The 18,672-nt window shown below is 26.4% G+C and overlaps 3 protein-coding genes across 3 annotated transcripts in view; 2 read left to right on the top strand and 1 right to left on the bottom strand.

Moving 5' to 3' along the window:
• The window catches only part of LOC127280847 (protein phosphatase PP2A 55 kDa regulatory subunit), an 82,983-nt gene that overhangs the window by 44,518 nt on the left and 19,793 nt on the right, over window positions 1-18,672 (top strand). The window contains exons 3-4 of the mRNA XM_051304145.1: window positions 5,980-6,099; window positions 10,978-11,261. Of these exons, the coding sequence (XP_051160102.1) occupies window positions 11,180-11,261 (82 nt within the window). The 5' untranslated portion in view covers window positions 5,980-6,099; window positions 10,978-11,179. The remainder of the gene's footprint in view (window positions 1-5,979; window positions 6,100-10,977; window positions 11,262-18,672) is intronic.
• Window positions 12,452-15,375, top strand: LOC127280845 (uncharacterized). Its single transcript, XM_051304138.1, has 2 exons — window positions 12,452-13,629; window positions 14,036-15,375. Exons 1-2 carry the CDS (start codon window positions 13,341-13,343, stop codon window positions 15,277-15,279), a joined length of 1,533 nt encoding a protein of 510 aa, XP_051160095.1. The 5' UTR covers window positions 12,452-13,340; the 3' UTR covers window positions 15,280-15,375.
• On the bottom strand, window positions 15,327-18,366 carry LOC127280848 (uncharacterized). Its single transcript, XM_051304147.1, has 3 exons — window positions 17,317-18,366; window positions 16,707-16,937; window positions 15,327-16,244 (listed from the first exon to the last, which is right to left on the bottom strand). Exons 1-3 carry the CDS (start codon window positions 17,619-17,621, stop codon window positions 15,395-15,397), a joined length of 1,386 nt encoding a protein of 461 aa, XP_051160104.1. The 5' UTR covers window positions 17,622-18,366; the 3' UTR covers window positions 15,327-15,394.

The raw sequence follows: 18,672 nt of genomic DNA, 5'->3' as shown, positions 1-18,672 counted from the left end.
TTGGAAGGAACATTTCTTTTTTCAGATTTTATAGTTTAGAAACAAGTAGAAAAGGAATGTAATGTAATTTTCTTTAGTTTTTTACTGTGGCCGATTTTTTCCCAGAATTCAATAATATTTGTAAATGAATGTTTTTTAAAGTTCTTGTTTATTTTATGACAATTTATCTTTTTGGTAAATCATGCCAGGGATGTTTGAAATACGTTGTTCAATCGGATTTGTCATAAAAAAATTTAATTAGAGCTCTAGAATGATGTTTTCAAAACTATTATTATAGTGAAAATTTAAAATGAACATTTGTATAAAAACACATATTTCACTAAAATTATCCACTGAATATGAATGAAACAAATGTCAAAATAATTTTTGACGTTTATACAAACCAAAGTAATCACAAAATTAAAGGATTTTATTTCTTAGAAAAGATAAAAAGAAATTTTTAAAATTAATTTGTAATAATCGCCGACTTTATCCCATTTTACGGTATGTTAAAAAAATTTTGCAAAATCATTAAACTAAAATTTTCAATTCTTCTCTCTATATGTCACAACCTTTTAACCTTCTAGATCATTTTTTTTATTTCTTTTAAAGAAAAACGTCCATTGTATATGTAGTGCGTGAAGAATTTGAAGAGATCTGTGGTGAGCGAGGTCAAAACAATGTGAGATATATACGGGACAGGAATGCCTGGAACTAGTTTAATAAATGAAAATTGCTCCCTGTTGTATGCGCTGCTGAGTTTTTTCATGCAAAATGTATAATAAAAGAAAAGACTTTTCCATTTTTATATCAACGTTTTTTTTACCCCCCTATTATTCCCTCATTGAAACTGGGAGAAATCTTATAATTTTGAGAATATTAAAAAAAGAAACATTTTTTTTTATTAAAATTTTTTATGATCAACTTTTTGTTTTTGTCCTTCGATGATAATAATAGATATATATATATATGTGTTTTTTTCCATATTTATTATAAAGACTATATACATTTTTAGTACAAGGTAGATAGCAAAGTGATAAATGATGATTGAAAAACGCTCATTTGTCATTTGCAAATGACAAAAAAAAACAGAATAATTAAAATTTTATGTAATTGATTTTTATTTCATTATATTAATACAGTTTTTCTATGTATTTTGATGTGCTGATTACGAAAATCATAGTGACAATACCCGAAAATTTGATTTTTATGGTGAAAACCATAAAAAAATGTTCTACAGTTTATGGTTTTTTTCGTTTATTGGATAAAATTTGCAAAATTTTTAAAAAGTTCATAAGATATAAAAAATGTATTTTAATAAGATCTATAATTTTTGGGACTTTTTTTTATGGTTTTCACCATAAAAATCAAATTTTTGGGTACTGTCATTATCATTTCCGTAATCAGCGCATCAAAATACATAAGAGTACGTAGTATTAAAAAAAAAACAAAAATATTTTTAAAAAATTCAAAATTCCAAAAATATTGAAAAAATTGTTTGAACACGATCAGACTAGGCTTAAAATTTTTGTATAAGGAAGTAGTTTTTTTGAAAAAATTTTGAAAAAAAATTGATCAGTATATCAATTATTGAGAAAAATGAGTTTTTATTTTTAAAACTTAAAAATTTAATAGTAATGTCATTTGAAATAAATTTTTGATTTTTTTTTTTTTTTTGGAAAGTACGTTTAAAAACACACATTTTGAAAAATAAACTTTTATAATTGATACATTTTTAAGGAAGTTATCAGCATTCAAAAATTAAAAAAAATTAAAATTCTGAAAAATTCATATCTCGAAAACGGCTTGCTAAAAAAATTTGAAAAAAATCATGAAAGCTAATCTCAATTAGTATACTTAAAGAAAAAAAAGTTTCAAAAAAAAATCGGAGATGCAATTGCTGATGGACTTCGAATTTGGCGTGGAATTCACATCATAAATATATATATATATATTCATATTTTTCTTATTATAAAATAATATATAATAATACATAATAATATAATATAATAATATTTTATTATATAAAAAAAATAAAAACATCGTCACGACGAGACACATTGTCAAAGATAAAATATTTACGTTTTATAGGAAATTTCTCTTTTATTTTGAGAAAGGAAAAATACGTGTGTTATTTCTTTCCAGACGAATCTTTATAGTCGGAGTGTATGGATCGAGCATTGGTCATTCACTTCTGCGTGTTCTAAAAGAAGTAACTCAATTTCAGTTTATTTCACATTTAAAAAGAAAGAAAAAAAAATTTTTTTCCTTTTACATATATTTAAAATTTCCAGAAAAATTGTTTATTCGAACCAAATATAATTTATTTGGAATTGCAAATAAAAATATATTTAACTCTTATAAAGTTGTAAACAACTGTTTGTTTGTTTTAAAATAAAAATTTTTTATTTAAAAAAAAATAAAATTTTTTTTTAGGAAAACATAAAATTTCATTTAAATAGAAAAAATAGAATTTTTATTTAGAAAAAATAATATTTTTATTGGAAGCAAATAAAATTTATTTGTTACAATATTTTGTTTTGAGAGACAATAAATTTTTTTATCTGATTTATAGTAAAAAAACGCATGTTTAGGGTAATATTTTCTAAAATTTTTTTGAAAACTGTAAGTAATCTTATTTAATAATTATATTGATTCTTTTTTTGGAGAATGGGAAATTATTTTTGCATTTAATTTTTTCAAATTTAATTTAACTTTGTTCTATAATTTAATTTAATTTAAAAATCATAATTATTATCGGCGCGGTATCAGTTCTACCAAATTTAGTTCTATACGGGGCAACTCGATACGTTAAACTTAGCACATTTCAACTCTACACAGTGAGATTAAATTTTAAATCTCACTGTGTAGAGTTGAAATGTGCTAAGTTTAACGTATCGAGTTGCCCCGTATAGAACTAAATTTGGTAGAACTGATACCGCGCCATTATTATCAGAATTCACTTTTATAGTAATCAATTTTACAATTTATTGTATTTCTTATAAAGTATTTGGAACTTTATACAATTATATGTTTAGATATATATTTTATCAAGAAAAAAAAAGTTTTAGGTATACACAGAACTTTATAGGTTTTTGCGATATTAAAAAAATTTTCCTCAAGAAAGTTATTCTGTCGCAGGTCAAAGTTTATATTTACATTGGTTAGAAGTTGTATATACATTAACTATAATTTATTAACAAAATAACATATTAATATTATTATTAGATTACTATTATATTTTTTTATTACGCTCTGCGTTTATTATTATTATTATTAATATTATTGATACTATGATTATTATATAATTATTTATTAAAATTCATTATACATAATATGTTTCGAATAATGATATGAAATATCAATTTTCGACCAAATCCGTATATAGTTATTCTCATAAGTCTAGACAGTAGAGTATAATAATCGATACAGGTCATTCGGGGAAACCACCTTAACCTTCTCACCAAAATATATTACGGCGCAATTCATTTCCAATTATCTCAAATAATAATGAAAAAAAAGAAAACGTTCCACTCTTGTAAGGTCATTTAATTGAAAATTAAAGAATATTCCAATTTTTCTATTACTTTGAAGAAAACTGTACAGACCGTTCTTGGGGCTAACAAAAATATAACAACACGCACGCACTTCAAATCATAAAAATTTTACCTTTCATAAAAAAAAGTTTTCAAAGTTTTTTATTATATAAGAGGTATTCCACGCCAAATTAGACACCATTTTGCATTTACATCTTCGATTTTTTAGAAATTTTTTTTTCTTTTAGTACTAATTGAAACTGGCTTTCATGATTTTTTTGATTTTTTTTAACGCTCCGGGAATATTAAAAAAAAAATACTATTTCCGGAGTAACTTTTACTCTTTCCGAGGCAAAAGTTGCTAGAGATGAGCATAAGTTATTATTTGATATAATTTCCATATATCTAACCGATTTTTCATTCTATACAGAATTTTTACTTAACCGAAAAATCATTTAACAGAATTTCTAATTGATAGAATTTTCATTTGTCCAAAATTGCAAATGACCGAATAAATAATGGACAGAAAGATTTCGGCGCGATTTTTAAAATCAACCAATCACAATTTTATGCATAATTTTTGATTGGTTGATTTTAAAAATCGCGCCGAAATCTTTCTGTCCATTGATGGTACGGTCACACTATCTCATGCATGCACTGTGCATGCATGCAGAAACATTTGGCCGGTCACACTTTCTACGAAATCTAGTGAATGTTTAGTAACTTTCTAGTAATTTTCCAAAAATTTTGATTGTAACTAGAAAGTTACTAAACATTCACTAGATTTCGTTGAAGTGTGACCGGCCAAATGTTTCTGCATGCATGCACAGTACATGCATGAGATAGTGTGACCGTATACCTTGAAAGAAAATTCTATGCAATGATATTCTATCCAATAAAAATTCTTTAAAATTCCTATTATATGTTAAATGAAAATTTGAGCAAATAAAAATTCTGACAAATTCTGAATTTTCGGTTATTTAAAAATTCTGCAATATAGAAAATCGTTTTTAATGAAAATTTTGCAAAATACTAATTCGAACAAATAAAAATTCGGCTCAAAAATAATTATTACAAATGAAATTCCATAAAATGACAATTCTAACTAATGATTTTTAGAATATAATTATGCGTTCCAAAAAAATTATATTAAAGACACCCATAAAGTTTATTGGGGTTATTACCCTAATTTTTTCAAAATTTTTCTTATCTTGCGCATATGGGTCTTAAAGTGTACATTTTTAGAGCGCTCGCACGCAAGAAAAGACAGAGCAGTGTGCAGGATGTGTTTCAAATGAGGTAGAAAAGGAAGGAGCGATATTTCTGTTCTTTTCTAACTCATGTGAATCATCCTGCACACTGCTCCGTCTTTTCTTGTGCGAGCAGCCTAAGCTTTAATTTAAGCCTATATATAAAAGTGTCTAGCACATTGGGTTAAGAAGAAAAAAAATACTCTCAAAAATATTGTTTTTGGAGACTTTACCCCCACTTTACTCAAAATCCTAAAGTGATACGCAATTTTGGAATCGTGTTCAGTACACAAAAATAAATTGAAAACCACTCCGAATTATATATGTATGTATATTATTCGCGCAATTAGGAAATGAAGAGAAATTTCTATTTATAAAATAAGTTTAGAGATTGTCAATTAAAGTGATGTGCAAAATATGTAATTTCTTTAAAAAGACTGTTTACCCATTCTAATGGTTCATTCAAGCACTTCGCCTTTGACACGTGGAGATATCGGTTTCCTTTTGAATCTATATTGTGACCTTGTCTTGATTGAAAAGGAGTGCTCAATTTAATTTAGAAAGGTCTTAAGTAAAATTTTTAATGTGTTTTTTTTATTCACATATTCCTTAATATTTTTTTTAATATTACCAAATAAGTTCTATTCTTTCACGCAAGCAGTGGAAATAGTAAAAAATTCCCCCCGTAAAATTTATTGATCAACGACCTCTGTTATTATATGGGGAATTTCACGTGAAGTGATCAAGATATTTAAAAAGAACGTTTCTTTTAAAACGAGTCAATCTTTTTCACATAGAAAATATTGGTTCAAATGGAATTTTTTTTACGAAAAATTATCATCTATTACAAATTATTCAAATTTGAGCACGATTGGAGAAATTTTATTTTTCATCTTGATCATTTCACTTGAAATCCCTCATACACACCATGCAAAAGTAAATTTATTTAAAACAGCTAAAACGCATTCACTTTGAAGAAAAATATATTTCCGTTAAAGTCGCAGTAAAAATTATAATTGAGTTTTTTTAGTGAAAGTTTTAGCTATTCCAGGTAAAAATAATTTCTTGCCTTTAACAATATATTTATTATAGTATATAATATTTTTGAAATGGAAAATTAGAAGGCAAAAACCAGTATAAAAGATTTCATATAGTTTTAACATTAATATTATTTTTTTACAAGATTTTCTAAAAATTAAACATTTTATTTACAGATTTGCCAGACCTAAAGGGAAAATTTTCAACTATATTAACGGAATTTTCCTTGGGAGTTCATCCTGTAAATAATTAATCACTGTTTGATTATGTCTGCAGGATAAAATAAAATACTAAAAGTAAGTTCACTAAAACGATTGCTTTTAAAATTTACATAAACATTTGCATACTTTTATGAAGTTATAATAGAATTTTTATTATATTAGGTATATTATAACAGAAGTTTATTAAAATGGAATTAAATATTTAAATGAATTTTCACAAAGCATAGAATTTTAATTAAAAAGAATAAATTTATTTAACAAAATTTTTATTTAAAAAAAATTTTAATTCAACAGAATTTGAATTTAAAGAAATTAATTTAATTTGAAAAACAAAATGTTAATTTAACAGAACTTTTACTTAAAGCGACATTTTTCTAATTACAAATTCAGTTACATTAAAAATTATTTAGAATAAAAATTCAGTTCAATATAAATTATAAACCGTTAAATCGAAATTCGATAATGTATATTATGAAAATTTGAACTAATATTTTTTAAAAAAATACCCATTTATTTTCATGAGAAAATTTTATTTAAATTATATGTTCTATTCCAAAAGTTTCTCACATTTTATAGATGAAATTTGCAAATTTAGGTTATTTGACAGGCGAACTTGAAAATCATATTTTATATATTATTTCACGTATTTAAATAATTATATCAATTGATAATGATAAATTTTTTCATTCTTATATAGTAAATTACAACAATTTTTTTTTATTTTTATGGTAAATTCTGTTTTTTTTTTGCATATTTTCTAATGGCTAAAAAATTGACAGTTTTCAGCACCTCATAAACTTTAAATTCATATTTTGCAATAAATAATTAAAATTTTAATAAAATTCTTTTCATTTCATGATCTTGATAACTTCAAAATCATTCCTGCAAAGTATTATAATTTTTAAAAATTAGTCAGCGACGACTTCAGTCGAAATATAATGGATTGACCCTGTTACAAAATTGAACCTTAGTCTCGCCGGGTTAAATTCAAAATGGCGGACTTTCCTAAAACTTATTTTTAAAAATGATCAAATTTGCTAACTCCAAATTCGTAATCAGCGACCCTGAAACCCCCCGAGTAACAATTTTCGAGCGAATCCAATGAATTTTTTAATTCTCGTCCGCCATATTGGATCCGCCATTTTGAATTTTGAAAAACTGACTTGAAATTGGTAATCAGCGACCCCAAAAATCCTAGAATACCAAATTTGACTAAGATCCTGAAAAACTTTTTTCAACAAACCATTTGTCAAAAAAAGTGAAACACTCCTTCGAGAGAACAGAGATTAAATTTCAGCTTATTTACTAACGAGGATACATATAGAAAGAAAAACTTTTTTCTATGTACTTTTATAATGTTAAACTAATAGTGTAATCAAATAAAAACAATTTTGTGTGGCTCTGATATAAGAAAAAATTATTGAAAATACCGTTCGGATTTACCCCGGTTTTCCAATTTTCCGGGGTAAATACGAACACGGTCTGATATTATTAATAAAATTTTACAGAAGGCAAAAATAAAAAATAGTTTCTGTTCTAGTATTCATAACAAACAATTATAAATAATAAAAAGAATTTTTAGCTTCTTTTTCTTCAAATACGAGACAAAATACTGAAAGAGTGTCATCTTTGATTTTCAATCTTTTTTGCAATACTCGTTATATTTGTTTATGCTGTTGCTAATTAACAAACGAAAAATGGGATAATACTTAAAATCTCTTGAAGAGGATCTGAGGTAAAAATTCTCATGTCTAACTTATTTTTTAAAATTTTAATTAAGCTGCAATAATTAGCGTTCGGATTTACTCTGGCTGACCCTAATACGTTATTCACCAATTTTCTTTTTGGATATATTTATTTATAATAGAAAAAAAATATTATATAATAATTTTATTTTTAAAAAAATGTGCCTATTGGAAAGCAATACTAATTCCTTATTAAAATGGGAAAAAAATCTCTTGATGAAATATTATAATCCCTCATTATACTATAATATATACCTATATATATATACTTATATCTGTAAATATAAGGGCGATTCCACGTTAAATTTACCTATGACATTTTAAATTCGGAAAAATATTTTTTTTCACTTTTTGCAGAATAAAATTATATACGTATTTTTTTATAACTTCTTAAATTTTCGAGTTGTGAACTGAAACTTTTTTTTGTGGCAAAAATTTCTAAATTAAATACTTTTAGAGTTAAATATCAGTAAAATTAGGTCTACTTTTAAAAAACCTTGAAAAATCAAGATTTTAAAAAATTCATAACTCGAAAATTTGAGCACTTATAAAAATTAAAATTTTTCTGCAAAAAGTGAAAAAAAAATATTTATCTGAATTTAAAATGTCATAGGTAAATTTTACGTGCGGTATAAACAAAGAAATGTGAAAAATAGAAAACATTTCCTGTCTTTTCAATACACGATCAAGTTACAAATTTATAAAGTAGACAATAAAATTGATCTGTTGGCCTCGGATTAATAACATCCCCGTATTCATTGCATTAAGAGAGAAGAGAAGAGATTACTGTATTACGGTCTCGATGTGCGTCACAAATTTATCCGGTGCTATATAACCATCGTATATAGAATATTATGCATGCGATCGACAAATGTCTCATCTGGAATCTGATTTTCCCTAACGACTTTGCTTTTAATCTCTTTCATATGTATATACATATATATATACGTTCTTTGTGTCATATGCAAATATATATAGGTCAATTTAAGCCATCAAAAATAGAAGTATACGTGCCTCTCGTCTACCTCGCGAGAAAAAACAAGAACAATAATTTTCATGTTGCTTTTAGAATTTTTAAATACGAAAAATTATTATGTTTAATTTTCTTTTCACAGTTTTCCTAAAAGTATCAAATTGAGACCAAAAATTGCATCAAATCTTTGCAACGTTTTGATGCACATAAGTTATATCAAGAAGAGATCGTTTTGTGTATCATTTTTAGAAATGATACACGAAACGGTCTAATTTTTTGATGCAAAAAATTTAATCAATTTATATCAATCATGGCCGAATTGAATCGACTCAAAATTAAACGAATTTTTTTCAGATATTTTGGTAATAGTACAATTGCGGAGACCATTTCACTATTTAATTTGAAAATGAAAATAACAGAAAATCAAAGACAATGTGCAATTCGATAATTAAAAAGTGACAGCTTATAAACATAACCTAAAATGCATGACAAAAAATTTGTCGATAAAATCAATATAGCCGAGCTTTTTAGGAGGTAGATGGCAGCACTCATCTATTTTCTTTCTTTAAATTTTTTCTGAATCGTTTTTATAAAAAGCAAAACTGCCATCTACCTTCTAAAAAGCTCGGCTATATTGATTTTGTCGACAAATTTTTTCTCATTCATTTTAGGTTATGTTTATAAGCTGTCACTTTTTAATTATCGAATTGCACATTGTCTTTGATTTTCTGTTATTTTCATTTTCAAATTAAATAGTGAAATGGTCTCCGCAATTGTACTATTACCAAAATATCTGAAAAAAATTCGTTTAATTTTGAGTCGATTCAATTCGGCCATGATTGATATAAATTGATTAAATTTTTTGCATCAAAAAATGAGACCGTTTCGTGTATCATTTCTAAACATGATACACAAAACGATCTCTTTTTGATATAACTTATGTGCATCAAAACGTTGCAATAGAAAATAAGATACAACCAAGTTTACTGTGTTTTTAATGACATTCTCTCCGAATTTACATGGAGTATTTTATTGTGACGTCATCTTGCCTATACCAGGTGATAATTTTGGGACGCATGAATATGTTCTAAAAATTATTAGTTAGAATTTCATTTGTCATAATTATTTTGACTCACGCGAAATTCTGTTTAATAAAAATTCTGATAAATAAAAATTCGTGATAAGAAAAATTCTTTTGAATAAAAAGTGAGCTAAATGGAAATTATGTTGAAAGAATATTCTCTTAAATAAAAATTTGATTACATAGAAATTCTGTTAAGTATAAATTCTGGTTAATTTAAATTCTATTAAACATTAATTCGAAAAAAAAATTCAAATAAAGTAAAATTCTGTCTTATAAAATTCTATTAAATAAAATTTCTAAATGATTCACATTATGGAATAATCATGCCCCCCGAATTTTTATTTGCTCGAATTTCCATTTAAAATAATAGGCATTTTAAAGAATTTTTATTGGGTAGAATTTTTATTTTATTCTTTCAGATGAATTTTCATTTGTTCGCATTATTATTTGATATAATTGCCATATAACTGATTTTTCATACTACCGAATTTTTACTTAATCAAAAAATAATTCAATAGAATTTCTAATTGATAGAATTTTCATTTGTCCGATATTGCAAATGGCCGAACAAACAATCGACAGAAAGATTTCAGCACGATTTTTAAAATCACCCAATCACAGTTTTATTGATTATTTTTGATTGGTTGATTTTAAAAATCGCGCCAAAATCAATTGTTTGTTCGGCCATTTGCAATTTCGGACAAATGAAATTTCTATCAATTAGAAATTCGGTTAAATAAAAATTCTGTAGTATGAAAAATCGGTTATATATGGAAATTATATGAAATACTAATTCGAAGAAATAAAAATTGGGCTCAAAAATAATTATGACAAATGAAATTCCATAAAATGAAAATTCTAATTAATGATTTTTAGAACATATTCACATGGTAGTTTTTTTCATTATACACATCGGGGAACTTAAATTCCAGTTGAAATTTACATGCGCCCATTCTAAACTAACCCTTATGTTTAAATCAAATACATTATAATTTTCATTTAAACAAATAATATTTTAAAATAAAAGTTTAAAATTAAATTTAAAAACTGTGTTAAAATTAAACAAAATCGTTCAAATTTAAATTCAGAATTCTTTCTTCTAATAAGTATACGTATATTATATTATAAAATTAATTTTTCTTTTTTTTAAGGTTTCAAGATACCTGTGGAGTGGAGTATTTTATAAATAAAAAGGAAGAGTGATTTGTCACCACGCGTCACGCGGGGGTGGTGGGTCTATGGGGGGCACCGCCCCAAAGGCCCCCCGGTTCCAATCCATCAGGAAATTGTCGGAACGGTGCTATTTTAGCCCGTTCGAAAGCTTCAACGCTTCCGGTACCACCGGTCAAGCAAATGAAGAGTCCATCAAGTATCATGAGGCAATCAAGCCTTACAAAACTTGGGTCCATGATCAATACTGCCGTAAATAAGAGGGGTAAGTGAAAACAAGTTGACACTTTAAAAGACTGCTTATGTCTTTTTATATACATATACGTAAAGCGGAAAATCCCGATCTTGGTTTGTTTTTTCTATATTACTTTTAAATATTACAATAATTTTATTCAAAATTCAATAAACGAAGAAAAATTGATGTGGATTTTATTGTAACTTTAATGTATTTTGACATCATGTATGGAGAAAAGTAGAAAAACGAATAAAGTAACTTTTACTATACTTTAAAAGTAAAACCTGAACTGTCCGGAGTTTCTGGGCATTTCTGATAATTTTTACTACTCCGAAAATAGTAAAATTTACTCCTGAAATAGTAAAAATTATTTCGGAAATAGTATATTTTATTATTTTCGGAGCAAAAATCACCAGAAATGCGTAGAAACTCCAGACAGTTTAGGTTTTAATTTTAAAGTATATAGTAAAAGTTACTTTATTCGTTTTTCCATTTTTCTCCGTGTGGTATTAATTTTGAAGATTAGATTAATTTTCGCTTCAAATAATTGAAAAATAAATTTTAAATCAATTTTTCATATATTACTTTGACTATTTTTAAAATATTTTTAAATATTGTTAAAGATAGCTTAAATTTTGTAGATTCTGTATATACCTATACCAAATTGCAGAATATGGCATCCACAATAATTTAAAAGTATCAAATTGATACCAAATTAATCCAAATTTTTATATCAATATGATATTTTTGGTATCAATTTGATACAATTAAATTAGTGTATCTTTAATAGTTTAAAAGTTATTTAATGTTCAAAAAAAAATACAAGTCGAATTAGGGTAAGAAGTTTAGGTCGCTAACTCCAATTCAACCTCCCACTATTTTTTTTTAAATTAAATAACTTTTAAATCAATAAAGATGCCATTTTACAATTTGATATTCAAAATCTTATTTAAGCTATCGTTAAAGATATTTTTAAATATTTTAAACGAAGCTGAAGTACGCAACGTTTATGATAAACGATTTTTAAAGAAATAATTTTTTAAAATGAAAAATTCTATAATTTTTTGCCTAAAAAATATTTCTGGTAGTTTTCATTAATCAACAAATTATAAAAAAATATTTTTTAGGCAAAAAATTATAAAATTATTTCTTTAAAAATCGTTTATATAAACGTTGCGTACTTCAGCTTCGTTATTTTAAAACACTTGTCAAAATCTATATGAAAAATTGATTTAAAATTTCTTTCAATTTTTGAAGTTAAAATTATAATATAATCTAAAATATATAATATATATTATATATATTATATATATATATTATAAATATATTATATATAGGGGAATAGTGTCAGGGTTGGACACTTGTCAGGGTTGGACACTTGGCTTTTTTTAAATAAGAACACTAGCGCCACCTGTGTGCGTACGTGACGAATCTTCTAGTAGTATAACCTAACTTTTTGTGGCATTACATTTTTGGAGAATCAAAAGTAGCGTCTCTTGTGACTTCGGTGCAATCGAAGAGACAAAAAAAGTTTTGTTTGACTTGTGAATAAACCTAAAAAATGTGTAAAAAAAGCAAGAATTCGGCAAGATAAGCTTATTGAATGTATTGTGGGGTACATAATTTAAGAAGAAAAAAAGTGAAAAATCGAATCGCGACACATGTCTAGTTATGGTTAGCACAATTCGAAAATGATGCTTCTAGTTAGGGTTGGACACTTTATACAGTTAGGGTTGGACACCCATATTAATTATGAATTTGACACAATTTATAAATAAATTTTATTTTATTGATATTTCAGTGCAAAATTGTGCCAAAGATATTAGAAAAATAATACTTAAATTGTATAAATTTTGTTCATCATTTCATTGAGTTATTTGGAACAATAAAGCGTTATTTTTTATAATTTGAGTTCATTCCTTTTTTAAACCCATGAAGCTTTACAATTTGTAAACAATTGGGAACGGCGAAAAGTCGATACGCTATCTGGTGGCGAAAATGTGAATGAGAAGGAATGAGTCGCTGGCAATCAAAATACATGTGACACATGTAAACAATTGATATTTTATCTTTTATTTTCTAAAAAAGTCAAGTGATAAAAGTATAAAAATGGATTTTGGAGTAACATTTACTCCTACTCAATCAAAAAGTAAAATTTTTTGCTCAGTTTTCGGGTGTTCTAGCAAAAAGTGCAGGGAAACAAGTCTTAGTTTTCATAAGTTTCCGAGAGCTGGAGAATTGAAAGTTGATTTCGAAAATAAATTTGGAATTAAGGAACAAATTGACAGGAGAGTATTATGGGAAAAACAATTAAAAATGGGTAAAAAGGTTACAAATTATATGACGGTTTGTTCGCTCCATTTTACGAAAGATGATTATTCTCTTTATACTGGACCAGGTAAGTTATTCAAGATTGTATTAAATGTGTATGTGTATTTAAAATTTTAAATTTAATTAAAAAATAATTAGTTATCTATGAATTTATTTAAAACATACTATTAATTTTTAATTATTTATATTAAAATATAGGGTAAGAAGTAAAGTGAACAACACCCTGACAGTGAACGACACCTGCTATTAAAAATGATAATAAGAATGAAAATAAAAACAATTGAATAAATTTTCAAGTTCAAATAAATAATATATAATATTTAGAAACTAGTACAGTTTACATGTAATTCTCATTTGTTTTTATTTTCCTCAGAATATTACTTTTAAAAAACCTAGCCTCAAAATTTTTGCTTTTCATGTTATTATATTTTATTCATTTTTTTATCTCCAATTAATTATATAAATTTTTGTAGATCAAGCAGCTAAAGCTCGATACCTGAAAAAAACTGCTGTACCTTCGGTTAATTTACCAAAGTCGACTGTGGAAATAAATCAAAGTGATAAGAAAAAACAATGCGATGAGAAGAGAAAACTTCGAATGGAAGAGCGAGAAAAAAGACTTTTGAACGAAAACGATTCTACTTGTGACTGCCTTTTTAACAATAATGAAAATAATGAGGAAAGCGAAATTTTCTCTGCTGAAGGAAACATTGAAAATACCCCTTCTGTTGCAAACCCTGAAATTCAAGAGCCTATCGAAGAAATCAAAGAAAATTTTATGAAAGATGCTCAAACACAAGTGACAAGTGGAGATTTTATCACTACTTTTTTTATCTTTCTCAAAAACGACCAGCAGTTGAGCACGGCCACTGGGATTCCGAATTTAAAATTGTTTGATAATATTGTGAAGTCTTTTGAAATAGCCGCTCCTCAGTTAAAAAATCACACTCGTGTTTTGACCGCAAAAGATAGGGTTTTGTTAACACTTTTGAAATTGAAACAAAATTTATCTTATGCGTTTCTCTCACTTTTATTCCCGACCGTAGCTCCGAGATATTGTTCAGAGATAATTTGCAATTCGATAGATATTTTGTATGAAGTTTTAACACCATATATTCACTTTGCATCGAAAGATGAAATTCTTAGAAATATTCCTCACTGTTTCGACGATTACTCCGACACCAGAATAATTTTGGATTGCACCGAAATTGAAATTCAAAAGCCAAAAAATGTGTGCTGCCAAATTTCTACATATTCTCATTACAAAGGAAGACACACAGTTAAGTTCTTGACAGGAGTAACACCTGGTGGAATTATATCTTTTTGCTCCAAAGCCTACGGTGGTCGAGTTTCTGATAAATCCATTTTTGAACAAAGCGGTTTAATTGAAATTCTAGAGGAAAATTCCGCAATTATGGTGGACAAAGGCTTTTTAATTGACGAAGTGTGTGCCGATAACAACATAAAATTAATAAGGCCCTCGTTTTTCAATAAAAATCAAAGCCAGTTTTCTGAAAATGATGCTGTGGAATCTTCAAATATAGCAAGTGCAAGAGTACACGTTGAAAGACTTAACCAAAGAATAAAAGTTTTCGACATTTTGGGCGGCAAAATGTCTTCATGCTTGGTACCAAAAAGTGAAAAAATTATGTTTATTTGCTGTGCTCTTGCGAATTTAACCTCCCCGGTTTTCAAAGATAATAAATTTAATGAGTGATAAATAATACAGGGGTCAAATATTTTCTTAAGAAATAAAACAGAAAATTACATAAAATGTTATTTTTATTAATAAAACTGTACAAATTTGTTTTTGAACTTTGTAAAATTATAATTTATTCGTTGACATTGCGAGTACATATATTGTGTAACATTTTGTTATAATAAACATTCTTTAATGTCGATAACAATTTCGTTGTGTATTCCAAGTCAAAATCAACTTCGATTAAAAAAAAAGAATCATCGAAGGATGCATAAATAATAAAATCTGTTTTTGGAATATTCAAAATTGCCATTCCTATCTGAACCTGAGCATAGTAACTATGTTTTTCTTTGAGAGTAGAATTTTCAGTTAAATATTTAATCGACGGAACAACGTCTCGGATGGTTTTCGTTTCTCCAAGTAATGGGCATTTAATTTCAATTAATTTAGTTATGCCATTTTCATCTACAGTCACCCCGTCAGGACTATAAGCTAACCACGGATTTTCTCGCGAAATAACTAATCCCAATTGAACAACATTTAAGCCGACGTACGATTCATAAGCTTTTCTCGCAAGTGGCTCAGTTATAATTCCATAATTCATGGCCTTTGTTTTGAGTGGCTTTGCGAAAAAATATTTTTCCGATTTTGCTTTCCAATTTGCACTTTGATTTTTCGCGTAAGTAAATAATGGGTAGCACCTTGACCCTGTTATTCGAAATTGTCTTTCTCTCTTCCACGAGGCTTTATTGTTCAAAGTTTTCTTACAAATTTTGACGGTATCTTCAAGTCGAATATTATCGGATAATGAATTTAACAAATCAACACAACAGTCTCTTTCCGGTCTCAGTGGTTCTAAATTTGCTAGGTTTAACATACATTTCGAAGTCTGAATCTTTAATATTTTCTCTATTTCTTCATAATTATCGACCTCTACGGCATTGTTATTCTCTTCTGCAATTACAGGCTCATGTCTCCCTAACCTGATAAATTAGATTCAGCAATACATAATAATATAATTTTAACATTAGTAATATATCGTAAGTTATTGAATATCGCAATATGGTAAAAAGTAAAGATCATTTTTTCAAAAATAAAGTCAATTGTAAATAAATGTACAAAATTTGTAAATTAATTGTAAATATCGCTGCACAATAATTTTTTTAAAAAAACATTAAATCAGTTGCAAATATTAATATAAAAATTAAGTAAAATAAATGCTTCTCAAATAAAATCAATTGTAAATAATTGTATGAGAATTGAAGATTACTTGTAAATATGGCTGTATAATGTGTAAAAATTATATAAAATAAGTTGGAAGTACAACTATAAAAAGTTAAGTCTTCTCTAAATTCTTCAAGTTATTAGAATTAATTTTATGCTTCAAAATTGATCGATAAAAAGGTGTTATAACATAAATAAAACGTAATTCTAATTATCCATACATGTGCTTATACAAAGCTGATTCTGGATTCTGGATGACTAGAAGTTCGTCAATTTTTTTCCTGTCTTCTTGGGATATCGTCACAGGATATTTCTTCATGAACTTCTCTTGAAAGCATTTGTGCTCACTAAGCGGACGAGGAACATATTTTTGTAATGATTTTAAATGCGGTACTTTCCATAAACATTGTTTATCAGTAGATGATACCATGTCGAGTTCATTAACATCTATTCTACAACATAAAAAAGAGGAAAATATAAAAAACGTAATTGGAAGATAAAGTTATTCAATTTATAAAAATGATATTTATATTTCTCCACTGTAAAAAACTTCAGTTTTTTTTACATAATTAATTAATTGAAAACAAAATATAACAGACTGTTATAATTAATAAAATATCTTACAAATTTTGATTATTGAATTTTCTAACCTCAAAATCTTTAATCCCTATTGAATATAGTAAATATAGTAAAATCACATAATTTTTTAATAAAATTTGTTACAGAATCAAATAACGAATTAATTTAACGGAATTAGTTTAATTAACAACAAGTTTATATTTTTTTACAGTGGATCATTTTCTCTAATTAACCTAAAAACAACTTACTAACCTGCTTAGATAGAGAAATACTGCAACACTGTGCTTACAAGTTTTGCTATTTCCTGCTTTGCAGGAACAATGCACGTCTTCGATTTTACCACTCGATGACACTATTCCATTTATTTCGTGGGGATTATCTTTCATATTCGACGTTTGTATACAAAACGCGATGAAATTTGTTGACTTAGAACTTTCACTTATTTTGCCACAGAAAATAACATGCTCAGCGTTTAAAAGTTTTTCTCCTTCAATAAAATTTCGACTTACGGGTGTCGAATTTGTAAAACCACATATTTCGGACATAGGGAGCCGCATTTTCGAATAATTTTGCTTCAAACTTGTTATTTTCTATCTATTTGCCATGAGCTGTCACTGAAACGACCCATTCTCTCCGGCCATTTTGTTTTGATGACGTCACGACCACCGTTCCCAATAAGTAAAGATAAACATGAAAAAATAAGAATAAAAAACATTACAAATGTTATTTTACGTTTTTACCAATAATGCGTTTCGATTTTCAAAAAGTGTCCAACCCTGACTGAAAAGTCCAACCCTGACTAGATTTTTTTTTTTTTTAAATGTTTATAACTTTTTTAATTTTGGACCAATCAATTTACGGTCCACAGCAAAAGTGTTCCTCTTTTGTAGATCTTTGCACCCATATACCACAATTGACTGAATTTATCTAAACAAAATATTTATAAACAAAAAACCAAAACTGTGTCCAACCCTGACACTATTCCCCTAATAATATAAAACGACATAAAAATTTTCTATACAAAATCCGCAACTATTTTCCCTTGTTTAATCGATTTTTAATAAAATTGTAATATTTAAAAGTAATATTTAAAAAACAAACTAACATCGGAGTTGTACGCTTCACGTAGAATGACCCATACGTGAGGTATTCTTTGAGAAAAAGCCACCTAAAATTTAAAGTTATTAAACTGATGGCTTAATAATTTTGTAAATTGTTGTTTTATTTATAAAAGTAACAAATCTTTAATAGTTTATGGATTTTAATTTCATATAGTTTTCAATGCCAAAAAAAGTTTTTTCAACAAAAAAATGGTTAACCCTATTTTTTTATAATTTTCACTTATTTTTCATTTTTTATCATAATTTAATTAATTTATTATATATAAAAATTTAGATAAGTATTAATTAAAAGATTTATTTTTTCATATAAGTTAATTAATTTATTGCATACAAATTTAGATAAATAATAATTAAAAAGTTTTTTTAATTGTCTGAGTTAGAAAATATTTTTTCCTTTATTTAGGTATTGAAACAAAAATTAACTGATATTATAAGATTAAGAAACATTTTTTCAATTCAAAATTTATTTTTTGATTAACATAAATTA

The sequence above is a fragment of the Leptopilina boulardi genome, unplaced genomic scaffold, assembly GCF_019393585.1.
Source record: "Leptopilina boulardi isolate dan_hultmark-lab unplaced genomic scaffold, ZJU_Lbou_2.1 LbouV2_255, whole genome shotgun sequence".
NCBI lineage: Eukaryota > Metazoa > Arthropoda > Insecta > Hymenoptera > Figitidae > Leptopilina > Leptopilina boulardi.
Note: the sequence above shows the minus strand (reverse complement) of the source record. Positions and strands in the feature narration are given on the sequence as shown.